Genomic DNA, 12,953 nt, shown 5'->3' on the forward strand with positions numbered 1-12,953 from the left:
GAAGAGGATGGAGTAAAAACCCCTGCCTCTGTATTCTGGTTGAACCGGTTCTATGGCCTGAATATCCAACAGGTGTTGGATGGCCTCCTGCATCAGTCTGCGTTTTATGGGGTCCCTGGAGACTGAGCAGACGGTGAGTCGGTCTGGAGGTGTGACTAGAAACTCCAGGGACAATCCGGACTGGATGGTATGCAGTACCCAGTTGTCCGTGGAGGTTTGTTCCTACTGATGGAAAAAGTGGGCTGGTCTTCCTCCAATGGGCAGGTCGGGATAAGGGTCATTATTTCTTCTGGTAGGGACGGCCCGTTCCATGAAATGGCCGCTTAGTCTGATTCTGTTGCCTGGACCTGAAACCTGGTCTGTCATAGGGACGGTCGTACGGTCTGTCCTGTCTGGGAATATATGGTTTGGCGTTCTGATTGAGAGACGCGGCTGTCATTTGCCAAAAGGGCTGCCTTCGAAAATAAGGCGCAGGACATCTGTCAGATTTTTTGTTTAAGTGAGCCATGACCTTACGTTTGTCCTTATTCTCGACGAGATAAGGGGCCAGGGCCTCCCCAAACAAATTGCTGCCTAAATAAGAGGCTGTCGCTAGGCGCCACTTAACCTGGTTGTCGGCCTGCCAGTGTTTTAGCCATAGCATCCTTCTGGCGATTATATTGGATGCTATGGATCTAGAAGAGAAGATGGCCGATTGGAGTGTTGCATCCGCAGCATATTCCGTGGCTGCCACCATCTTGGCCAGGTCCTGGTGAGTCCGCAAGTCCTCAGCCGGGACTCTGGCCTGTAGTTGTTGTAACCACAGAAGGGTAGTCCGAACGAAGAAGGAGGCCGAGGTGGCCGTTTTGATGGCCCATGCCGCTGACTGATGAGTTTTGCGGAAGCTTTGCTCCCACCTTTTGTCATCAGCTTTGAGAACCTCTAATAGGTCCCCCGCAACGGCTGTCTGGGAAACCAAGGGGGTCCAGGCCTCATCCACCTTGGGAATCTCTAGTGCCTCGTTGAGATCTGTGGATGTACTGTACATCCTCTTGTCTGTGCCACTCACTGAAGGGAGGGAAGAAGGGGAAACCCATTGTTTCTTGATCCCTTTCAGAAAAATGGAGGGACAAGGCACGTGGTGTTCAGTTGTCACTTTCTCAAAAAATATCGGCCTGGGCATGGTGCCCGGTGCCATCTGCGGTTGAGGGAACTGTTCTGACCCTATGTTCGCAGTGGACGTGGCCTTGCGGAGGATCGTGAGGAATAGGTTGGGGTTAAATAGACCCCCTGAGGGGGATGGCTCAGGGGGAAGTTCCTCATCCTCTGACAAGGTAATTTCCGGTGGCTCCTCCTCTTGAGGAGAGGAGTAACCGCTCATGGAGGACTGGGCTGGAGATGTGGGCTCCTGAATAACCTGGATCTCTGTGGGGAGTTCAAGGGATGGTGTGGCCGAGGTATAGGCCCCCTGATCGTGTTGGACAGGGCGCTGCGCTAGAGCACGATCCACCACTTTGGTTAATAAAGCCTCCAGACGTCCGTCTGAGAAAATGTCCCCTATGTCCTGACCCCTGAGTGCAGTGGTCGAGGGTGACAAAATGGACTCAGTGGTAGTACCCGCAACAGTGGCTGTTTGTTGGGCCGATGTGTGGGGCGAGCCTAGTGGTGGCGGTGTTCCCGGAATGGACCATATGCCCTGTGTTGATGTCGATGGGCCCAATGGTAATTCCATCTCGGTGGCCGCCATTTGATCCAAATCCAATTGGGCCTGCCTCTGCGCTCTGGAGAACTCCTTCTCCAGGGCCTGGTGCCTACGGCTGGCTTGCTTTTCCGTCAACTTGGAGGGCTTCTTGAGCATATGCTTGGTCTTAAGTTTTGCACTTGCCTGCCACCTTCTGGCCAGAAGGAGCGTTGCAGCCGTAATTGGGAGGTGGAGAGGTCGTGCCCATGGATTGAGGCAACGAGGATCCCTCCATCCCATTAGAGCAATCCCAGGAAAACTGGCTGAGAAAAAGCTCTGGCAGGCAAGTAGTTGCCAGAAGCGAGATTGGAGCAAATACCAAGACTGCTCCCCTGATCACCCGACCAATAAAAAATTCTCTCTGGGTTACGGTCACGGTAATTGAGACAGATACCGAAGGCACGTTTGGAACCACTCTCTGGGCTCCTCCCAGAGGCCTTAGATGACCAGGCAGTGTGCACCAGTAAGGGAAAAGACCAAAAAATTAAGGCTACCTTAGTGAGGACTGGAGGCCTGAAGAGATCAACAAAATAATTCAAAATGGCGGCTACCAAGCAGAATGAATGTCCAGGGTTCCCCTCTCCTTGTTTCCTTGTCTGCTCTGCTGCAATAATCCTGTAATGGGCCTTGCTGGGCCTCCCTGGGCCCACGTGGCCTTCTAGTGGTCGCGGCTCCTGCAAACAGGCCTCGTTAGGCAAAACAGGCCTCATTAGGCCTAGAGGGCCTCACAAGGTATCTGGGCGCTAGTCTCTGTCGCCGAAAACGGCTGTGCCAGACCGTGCGAGATTGGGGTCAGCTACCCTCAGGAGGCTACCCCCCCCAATCTGCAGAACTTGAGAAATTGTTTTCCCGACTGCCGGCAGGGACAAGGGACTTGATTTATGCTGCCCCGGTGATCGTCGCAGTCTTAAAATGGTGGCTGTGGCCCGTTTTTCCTCCGAAAACGGGCTCCGCAGCAATCCGATGCCCAGGGGAATTGTGTGGGCAGTGCTGTTTAAAGAGCTTTATTCGGTAGGAAATTTGAGAAAAAAGGGGCGTTGGTCTTACCTGAACGCCTTTTCTCAGTACGGAGATGGATAATCCACAGATGGGTTTTCTCTGTCTGCCTGCTCTTGAGACCAAGTAGCCAAAGCTTGACACGCCCCCACTTCCTGTGGAGTCCATTCTTAACGAGGGCGAATTGGCTGATGATTGACGAGGTATTGGCTCTCAGCTCCCTACTAGTGGCCTGCTGGCCTTGGGGTGGGTGTGGATTATCCATCTCCGTACTGAGAAAAGGCGTTCAGGTAAGACCAACGCCCCTTCTCCAGTACAGGAGATGGATAATCCACGGATGGGACGTACCAAAGCCTCACTGTCCCAAGGGGTGGGAAACAGATAAGGCCGGTAGATTGATCTCTGAGACAACTTGCTGGAGGACCCTCCTACCAAAGGAGGCGTCCGCCGATGCAAAGCGGTCTATCTTGTAGTGTCGTATAAACGGGGAAGGCGAGGACCATGTCGCGGCCCTGCAAACTTCCTCGATTGACGCCTGGGTAGCCCATGCCGCCGAAGTTGCAGCGCTTCGGGTGGAATGGGCTGTGAGATGACTTGGGGGCGGCAGGGATGATACATTGTAAGCTTCTGCGATACAGCTTCGGATCCACCTTCCAATGGTGCCCGCGGAAACTTTCCGCCCCAAGGTGCCCGCTTGGAAGGACACAAATAGGGCCTCCGATTTGCGGAAGGGTTCTGTACGCTTTATATAACGCCGCAAGGCTCTGCGGACGTCCAATGTATGCCACTGCCGCTCCCGGTCATGTGTTGGATTTGGACAGAAGTTTGGGAGAATTACTTCCTGTGTCCTGTGAAAGAGTGAATTCACCTTCGGTATGAAGGCAGGATCTAACCTAAGGACCACCCTGTCCTTGTGGAAAATGCATAGGTCGTTTCTGACTGACAGTGCGGCCAGTTCCGAAATTCGTCTGGCCGATGTGATGGCAATCAGGAACGCCACCTTTAGCGACAGGTGTCGCAAGGAAACGGTCGCCAATGGTTCAAATGGTGACCGAGTGAGTGCGTGAAGGACTCGCGGTAGTTCCCAGGACGGGTACCTGTGAATTACTGGAGGTCTGGTGTTATAGGCGCCCTTGATAAAGGCGCGGATCCTGGGGTGGTGAGCTAAGGGAACCGAATCCGTGCAGGTGAGGAGGGTGGACAAGGCCGCCACTTGCCTGCGGATGGTCGCGGGGGCGAGGCCTCTGTCTAGTCCCTCCAAGAGGTAATCTACTATCTGAGGGATGTAGAGTTTGTGTAAGTCAAACTGCCGTTCCCTGCACCAAAGGCAAAAATTTTTCCAAGTGGAGTCATAAATGCGGTTTGTTGCCGGACGGCGTGAAGCTTGAATTATGGTAATGGCCCCGGGAGAGAATAGTTCCTGTGCCATTATCTGGCGCTCAAATGCCAGGCGGTCAGTTGTAACCATTGGGGTTCCGGGTGACTGATGGTTCCCTGGTGTACGGACACTTGATGAGGGGGAATATTCCATGGGGGCGACTGAGACAGGTTCATCAGGTCGGCGAACCACGGTCTCTGTGGCCAATATGGTGCTACTAGGATCACTTCTGCCCGCTCCTGAATCAGCTTGCGGATGACCGCCGGTATGAGTGGTAGTGGGGGAAAGGCATAAAGCAGACCCTGAGGCCACTGAGTTCTCAGAGCGTCCGTCCCCTCTGCTCGCGGGTTGAAGTAACGAGAGTAAAATCTGGGGAGCTGGGCATTGTCTGATGATGCGAACAGATCGAGGATCGGGTACCCGAACTTGCGGGAGATGTCTAGGAACAAGTTCGGGTGTAGCCCCCACTCCGAAGGGTCCACTGTGGTGCGGCTTAGGAAGTCCGCTTGCTGGTTGTTGACCCCCGATATGTGTTCCGCTTTTAGTGACTTCAGATTGGGCTCTACCCAGCTGAATAGGAGTCGTGACTCTGTCATCAGGGTTTTTGATCTGGTCCCCCCCTGCCGATTGATGTGCGCCTTGGCTGCTACGTTGTCTGTTAGGACTAGAACGTGGTGGCCTCTGATTCTGTCTTTGAATTGTTGCAAGGCTAGGTGGATAGCCCTGAGTTCTAGCCAGTTGATGTTGTTTCTCAGATCCGTGGCGGACCAACGTCCCTGTACAAACTGGGAGTCCAGATGGGCTCCCCAACCATACAGACTGGCGTCTGTAGTGATGGTAACTCTGACTGGTTCCTTGAAGGGTGACCCCTTGGTCACGGCCCGAGAGCACCATCAGCGTAGCGCCCTGTGGATTTGTGTCGTGACCCTGACTAGGTGGTTGGACGCGCTGGTGTTCTGCCGTTGGTAAAGGAGCAGAAACCACTGTAGTTCCCGTAGGTGGAGCCTGGCCCAGGGTACAATGGCTATGGCCGATACCATCTTGCCCAATAATTGGGAAAGTGTTAGTATCGGAACTGAACGTTGCCTGTGAACCCAGCGAGCCAGTTCCCTGATGCCGGCCACCCGGTCTTGGGAGAGATAGACCATACAGTTGGTTGTGTCTATCGTGGCCCCCAGATGCAGCAGCCTGGACGAGGGAACTGTCTGGCTCTTCTGAAAGTTTACTGAGAATCCGTGTAATTGGAGGACGCGAATGACGGTCCTTACGTCCGCCTGAGCTGTCTGTAGGGATGTTGCTTGGATTAGTATGTCGTCTAGGTAACATTGGACGCGTATTGGGATTTTTCTCAGTTTGGCGGCTACCACTGCTAGTATCTTGGTAAATACCCTGGGTGCCGAAGATAGACCGAAGGGGAGAGCTCTGTATTGGAAGTGTTTTCCCCCGTAACAGAAACGTAGGAACCGGCGGTGGTTTGGGTGGATGGGGATGTGAAGGTAGGCTTCCGTGAGGTCTATCGATGCCAGGAAGTCTCCTTCTCTGATGCTTCCCAGGATGGACTGAAGGGATTGCATCTTGAATTTTTTGTATGTGATGTAGCGGTTGAGGTTTTTTAGGTCCAGGATTGCCCTCCATCCTCCTGAAGTCTTTGGAACCACGAAGAGGATGGAGTAAAATCCTCTGCCTCTGTATTCCGCTGGGACCGGTTCTATGGCTTGAATGTCCAACAGGTGTTGGATGGCCTCCTGCATGAGTTTGCGTTTGGTGGGGTTCCTGGAGACCGAGCAGTTGATGAGTCGGTCTGGGGGTGTGACCAGGAACTCCAGGGACAGCCCGGACTGGATGGTTTGTAGTACCCAGTTGTCCGTGGAGGTCTGCTCCCACTGGTGGAAGAAGTGAGCTAGTCTTCCTCCAATGGGTAGGTCTATGTAGGAGTCATTTTGTCTTCCGGTACGGACGACCCGTTCCACGAAAGGGTCGTCTCGACTGGTTTTGTTGTCTGGGCTGGAACCCCGGTCTGTCGTAGGGGCGGCCGTACGGTTTGTTCTGCCTGGGAGTGAATGGCTTGGGTGCCTGACTGATAGGCGTGGTTGTCGGTTGGCGAAAGGACTGCCTACGAAAGTAAGGTGTGGTACGTTTGTCTGACCTTTTGTTCAAGTGTGCCATGACCTTCCGCTTGTCTTTGTTCTCTACAAGATAGGGGTCCAAGGCCTCCCCAAACAGACCGTTGCTTGAGTAAGGGGCGGTCGCTAGCCACCACTTAGCCTTGGTGTCAGCTTGCCAGTGTTTTAGCCATAGCATTCTCCTGGCAATTATGTTGGATGCTATGGATCTGGATGAAAAAATGGCCGATTGGAGCGTTACGTCTGCAGCATATTCCGTGGCTGCTACCATCTTAGCCAGGTCCTGGTGTGTTCGCATGTCCTCCATAGGAACTATGGTTTGTAGTTGTTGCAACCAGATGAGGGTGGCCCGGACAAAAAAGGAGACCGAGGTGGCTGCTTTGATGGCCCATGCCGCTGTCTGGTGGGTTTTGCGAAGGGCTTGTTCCCACTTTTTGTCATCTGCCTTAAGGGCCTCCACTAGGTCCCCAGCCATGGCTGTCTGGGAGACCAAGGGGGTCCAGGCTTCATCTACTTTAGGTATTTCTGAGGCCTCATTGAGGTCTGTGGCAGTGCTGTATAATTTTTTGTCCGTACCACTCACTGATGGGAAGGAAGCGGGAGAGTCCCATGGCTTCTTGATCCCTTTCAGGAAAATGGCAGGGCAAGGTGAGATCCCAGGTTGATCCTCCTCTTGTGGTGAAGAATAACCACTCATGGAGGACTGGGCCGGGGAGACGGGTTCCTGAATGCCTGAGGACTCTGAGGGGAGTTCCGAGTGTGGCATGGCTGAGGTGGAGGGCCCCTGGTCGTGGTGGGCGGAGCGCTGTGCTAGGGCTCGGTCCACCACTTTGGTTAATAGGGCTTCTAGCCGTCCATCTGCCGAGATGTCCCCTATGTCATTACCTTTGGGTGTGGTGACCGCAGGTGGAGAGGTGGACTCAGTGGTTGTGCCTGCCGCCGTGGTTGTTTGTTGGGCTGATGTAGATGGCGGATCCAGTGGTTGAGGTGTTCCTGGAATGGACCACGTGCTCTGGGTTGATGTGGATGGACCCAATGGTAATTCCATCTCGGTGGCCGCTATTTGAACCAATTCCAATTGGGCCTGCCTCTGCGCTCTGGAGAACTCCTTCTCCAGGGCCTGGTGCCTACGGCTGGCTTGCTTTTCCGCCAACTTGGAGGGCCTCTTGAGCGAGTGTTTTGTCTTTGCTTTGCACTTGCCTGCCGCCTTCTGGTCAGAAGGTGTGTTGCAGCCGTAATTGGGAGATGGAGGGGTCGTGCTCATGGATTGAGGCAACGAGGGTCCCTCCATTCCGCTTGAGCAGTCCCAGAAAAACTGAGAAGACGCTCAGGCAGGCAAGTATTGGCGGGAGCGAAATTGGAACAAGTACCAGGACTGTTCCCCTGATCACCCGACCACAACAAAAATATTCTCTCTGGGCTAAGGTCACGGTAGCTGAGGGAGGTACCGAAGGCACGTTTGGAACCACTCTTTGGGTTCCGCCCGGAGGCCTTAGGTGACCAGGCAACGTGCACCAGTAGAAAAAGGAAAAGGGAGGCAAAAAATATCAGTGGCGACCTCAAAAGGGTCTGTAGGCCTGACTTAATACACAACAAGGTATCAAATGGCGGTCACCTAGAGCGGAATTTATTCTTATTAATATTATTACTATTATACTAATAATAGGAACAACAATAATAATAAAATAACAACAACAACAACAACAACAACAACAACAATAATGGTGATGATGATAATATTGTGTGTTCTGCCTTTAGGCCTGTTGGCCCTGCAGTCGCTTAATTTTTAGCTTTAAAAAAAATTTTTTTTAAATTATTATTATTATTATTTTTAAAATTTATTTATTTATTTTTATTATTATTATATTTTGTCCTATTATTATATGTGTGTATTGGGGGTGGAGCGCTGGCTGTGCGCTCCTATTCCGCCTCTATCAGTGCTTCCAGATATGATGTGGAGCTTCCTTAAGCTCGGTTTGCCTTCCTCTGGCAAGAGATGGCAGCCGCAGCTCATTTCTCCCTGAAAACGGGCTTTGCGGATCCCAGGAGGGTTCTCTAGCCTCCGTTTCTTGGTTGGGGCTTACTCCCTTCTGTGCTTCAGCTTTTTAAAAAGGAGGGTGGCCGCGGCTCGTTTCCCTTTGAAAATAAGCTCCGCAGCCTCCCAGAAGCTGCTTGTGCCCGGGGATTTAAATTTGGCGCGCTGGTGACGTTTTAAGGGAATCCCAGTCAGGGATTGCCTTTGTTGCCTGAAAACGGCAACTAAAATGGCGCCCGCGGTTGCCCTGGGCTGCTAGGGAATCTCTGATGATCCGAATTCAAGTTTGAATCCGGACCTGGAGATTGTTATTTTTTCCCCCAATTTGAGGAAAAAATCCCTTGGAAGGTTGGGGAGAAAAGCTCAGCAAGTGGTCTCTGCTGATGCCTTCCCCCCCCCCTTTTCCACCTCCAGAGCCCTGGGGCTGGCTGGGATCCGTGGGGAGTTTCCCCCCCCACACACCCCCTTTTTCAGTTTTAATATAGGATCAGGGATGATCCCAAGGAAAACTTAGTGGTTGGGGAAAAGGTTCAGCAAGTAGTCTCTGCTGATGCCTTCTTCCCCCCCTTTCCACCCACCAGAGCCCTGGGGCTGGCTGGTATCTGTGGGGAAGTTTCCCTCCCCACCAATCCCCTTTTTAATTTTAGGTTTGAGATCAGGACTGATCCCCAGAAAATTTTGTAGTTAAATTCCTATAGGTGGCAATTTTTTTTTTTTTTTGGGGAAGGGGAAGCCAATTATCAAGGGATAATCAATCAATGGATTTCTTGTCTAACCTGATAAGCTGAGAGCCACGCCAAAACGAGTCTTCTCGAGCAGAGACCAAGTTAAGAATGGACTCCACAGGAAGTGGGGGCGTGTCAAGCTTTGGCTACTTGGTCTCAAGAGCAGGCAGACAGAGAAAACCCATCCGTGGATTATCCATCTCCTGTACTGGAGAAAGGAGTGTTTCTTTGCAGAAATGCTCTATTTTGCTGTCCGGAGTTCCCAATTAAAGTAAAAGGGCATTCGCTGTCTAAACGGCAACTAAAATGGCGCCCGCGGTTGCCCTGGGCTGCTTGAACAAGCTCCGACGATCCCGATTCAAGTTTTGAATCCAAGTCTGGAGCTTGCTATTTTCCCCCAAATTGGGGTGAAAAGCTGGGAAGGCTGGGGAGAAAGGCACAGCAAGCAGTCTCTGCTGGTGCCTTCTTCCCCCCTCCCCACCCAGAGCCCTGAGAATGGGATGGGAAGCTGGAAGGGATTCCCCCCCCACACCCCACCTTTTAATTAATTTGAGATCATAAATGATCTCAGTATCTGTGGGGAATTTGGTAAGGGAGAGTAACTAATTTTAAGATAGCCAATAATTTAGAGAGAATCCACCAATGAATTGCTTTGTCTAACCTGAAATAGCTGAGAGCCAAGCCAAAACGATGTCTTCAAGAGCTGAGACCAAGTTAAGAATGGGTCCCCTAGCAAGAGGGGGCATGTCAAGGTTTGGCTACTTGGTCTCAAGAGCAGGCAGACAGAGAAAACCCATTGGTGGATTCTCCATCTCCTGTACTGGAGAAGATCCCTTCCAACATCATCATCATTATTGCTTGCTTGCAAGGAAAAATGTTCTGGGAAATGATGGCATTAATTTAAAGTAGAATGTTCGGTGAATCAGGATGCCTGAACACCATTTACTCCAGATGTTTCTCAATTTCAACTCCTGGTCAATCCAAGGAATATGAATAATAGCAAGGTATATGCAAGCAGTTGTAGTTTAGCAACATCTGAAGAGCCGCAGAATATTCAATATGTGGTGAGGGATAGTAAGTGATAAAATGTATTAATTATGTAAATAGCTTATAGCATGAGATCAACTTATCGTGTAAGATTCCAAACAGAAAAGGACATCACAAAATAGAGTAAATCAGAATTCTTTTTTGTAGGGACTAAAGAATGTGCAGAAAGTGTAATTGAAATTATCTGAGGAACTAGATATAATTCAAATCAATACTTCTTTCTACAAAAAAAAAAGTAATGCTATGCACGATCTCAAACCTGCACTGTTTGTTCTTCTTTCTTTCTACGTTCTTCATCTTGCAAACGTTTTTGCTGTTTTTTTGACACTACTTCAGTAAAACCATCATTGTTCAAGTTGGACTGGGAATCTTCAACTACTGTCACTTCAGGATGGTCATCAATAATGACAACGCCTATAAAGAAAGTCCAAATTTTAATTAGACCTATACCTAGACACCAGTTAAAAGCAATGGTCATTATTATGGGTTTAGTTTATTCAGGGGAAAGGATTCCCCCCCCCATTATTCCAATCAATGTTTCATGAAGAAACCATTACATACAATCATAGGGCTGGAAGGTACCTTGGAAGTCTCCTAGCCCAACCCCCTGCTCAGTGCAAGAATCCTCATACGATTGTGGATAAATGGCTATCTTCCATCCTTCCGGGGTAGGTAAAATGAGGACCCAGATTGTTGGGGGCAATGTAAATATATATATACATTGCTTACTGGTGTACACCGCTTAGAGAGTGCTTGCACTTAAAGCGGTATATAAGTCTCATAAATAAATAAATATCCAATCTTTTCCTGAAAATCTGCAGGAATGGAGCATTTATGAATCTTAAGTGTCTTAAAGAGATTCTCCAAGTACATACTTGCATAGTTATTAAGATCAAACTGAGAGATTGCATCCACTTTCTCTTTGGGTTTCTTTGGGCCAGACTTGGTTTCTTCCCGCTTCTTGTTGTTGCTATCTTTGGAACCTTTTGGCACAGCAGCACTGTTACCATTTTCCTCCTGATGCAAACTGCTGCTTACTGATTCAGTGCTAATCACAACAGGTAACTGTTCTTCAAATGGTCTGTACAAGAAACAGGACCAATTAATTGGTAATAATAAATAATTAGTAAAAGTACAACAATGGAAGAAATAGTGATATTTAGCACATTATGGAACATTGTCCATATTTTAATTCCACATGCCTCATTTTACATACAGGTAATCCTCAACTTATGGTTGTTTAATGCAGCACAACGGGTGCTTTGGGCCACTGTAAAATGTTGCACCTGCTCTGTTCCATGACCACATTTTGGACACTTAGTAATCTGTTCACATTTATGACCAGTTGTCAAGTGCCCTATGATCACGTGACCGCCATTTGCAATCGTTTCTGCCAACTTTCCCAGAAAGTCAATGGAAAGATGGCAGGGAAGGTTGTAAGCACAGGAGACGCTGGATTTGAGGTATGTTCCCCATCATGCCCCTCCCCTCCATACAGGGATGAGAAAGCTTATTGAACACTGGAGGAACAGGCTTCAAATCTGGTGAAAATGCCAGCGAACACCAGGATTTTGAGCCTCCAAGAACAATGGCATTCGCTAGCATTTTCAATATATTTGAGGTCTGTTCCTCCAGCATACTGAGGGATTTTCCTCCCTACCTCACCAAGTCCAGGAGGTCAAGGCTCTCTACCCAATGCTCTGAATAACAACCCACACTATAGTTGAAGACCACCAATGGGAGAGCTGGGATTGCAATGAAGTGGTCACATGGACTCTCACTTAATGACTGCTTTGCTCAATGATCAAGATTCCAAGTCCAACTGCATTGTAAGTGGTGAATTACCTGTACTACAGCAGAGCTATTTTGTCCTTTCTTAACAAATACAGAAAGTTTCTCTCAAAGCATGCCCAAGATTTTGGAGTGGAGAGATAAGAAAATGGGAATGACTTCCAACTATAGAGGAATATCTGTCCTCATTTGACAAGGAATTTTACTTTTTTAAATTAAGATCTGTGCAATTTGTTTGAATTAAAAATGTTTTATGTACAATTAATCCAAACAGGAGTAGCAACAACATAAAAAAGGGGGAAAAAGCATGTAGATGAAAACATCTATTTTCCTGTCTGATATGGTTTGGATTGAATTAGTTCTGTTTAGAATTATAGCTATAGTATAAACTCATACATGTTTACAACACATAACCATCATTAAAATATGCTGTAGCCACTAAATTATTTTTTTCCCATAACTTATTTCTGATTGTAGCTTAAAATATACAAAACAATTATTAAATACTTTATTTGGTTAGCACAATCTTTCACTTAAAAAAAAATTTCAAGCCAGTGCTTTATGACAAATCATTACATTTACCTCATAGAAATAATAATGCAGTTTCATATAGGAAATTTATCTTTTGATAAAAATGCAGAAAAAATTTATGTAACCAGTTTTACACAAAATTGAAAAAAATTGTTAACATTATATATGGCAGAAATTAAATAAATGGCAGTGCTTTTTTTAAAAACAAACAAACAAACCAAAAACCAAGCAGATTTCTATTAATTTATTCCAACATACTTCTAGGTGAAATGGGTCTCCAAGATCAAAATATCTTGGTTTTTTCTAAAACTGTTAATTTTGAAAAAGTAATTTCTTTGTGTCCTTATTGAAGTGGAAAGTATGGTAAAGTTAGCCAAGGGATTCTTTGGTTCCATTATTTGATAGTTACCTCCAAGTGTGACTAAATGAAGGTGCACAAAAAGTGCATAGATAGAACTCTCTTTTTTAAAAAAATGAGGGTTTTACTCAGCCTGAAAGTCTAAGGCAGACATGTCAAACTTGTGATGTCACGCGATGTCTCAGGACTTTTTCCCCATTGCCGGCAACGGGGTGGGTGAGGTTTTGGCATGACGCATCCGGCCCATGG

At 48.4% G+C, this 12,953-nt stretch overlaps 1 protein-coding gene across 8 annotated transcripts in view; it reads right to left on the reverse strand.

The window, feature by feature from the left end:
* PRRC2C (proline rich coiled-coil 2C) overlaps nucleotides 1-12,953 on the reverse strand; it is a 116,077-nt gene that overhangs the window by 65,679 nt on the left and 37,445 nt on the right. For all 8 annotated transcript variants that reach the window (XM_039349013.1, XM_039349014.1, XM_039349012.1 and 5 more), the window contains exons 17-18: nucleotides 10,900-11,105; nucleotides 10,284-10,438 (exon numbers count right to left, since the gene is read on the reverse strand). In XM_039349013.1, the coding sequence (XP_039204947.1) occupies nucleotides 10,284-10,438; nucleotides 10,900-11,105 (361 nt within the window). The remainder of the gene's footprint in view (nucleotides 1-10,283; nucleotides 10,439-10,899; nucleotides 11,106-12,953) is intronic.

This window comes from Crotalus tigris, unplaced genomic scaffold, assembly GCF_016545835.1.
Source record: "Crotalus tigris isolate CLP2741 ecotype Arizona unplaced genomic scaffold, ASM1654583v1 scf7180000018217.1405312, whole genome shotgun sequence".
NCBI classification, from domain to species: Eukaryota; Metazoa; Chordata; class Lepidosauria; order Squamata; family Viperidae; genus Crotalus; species Crotalus tigris.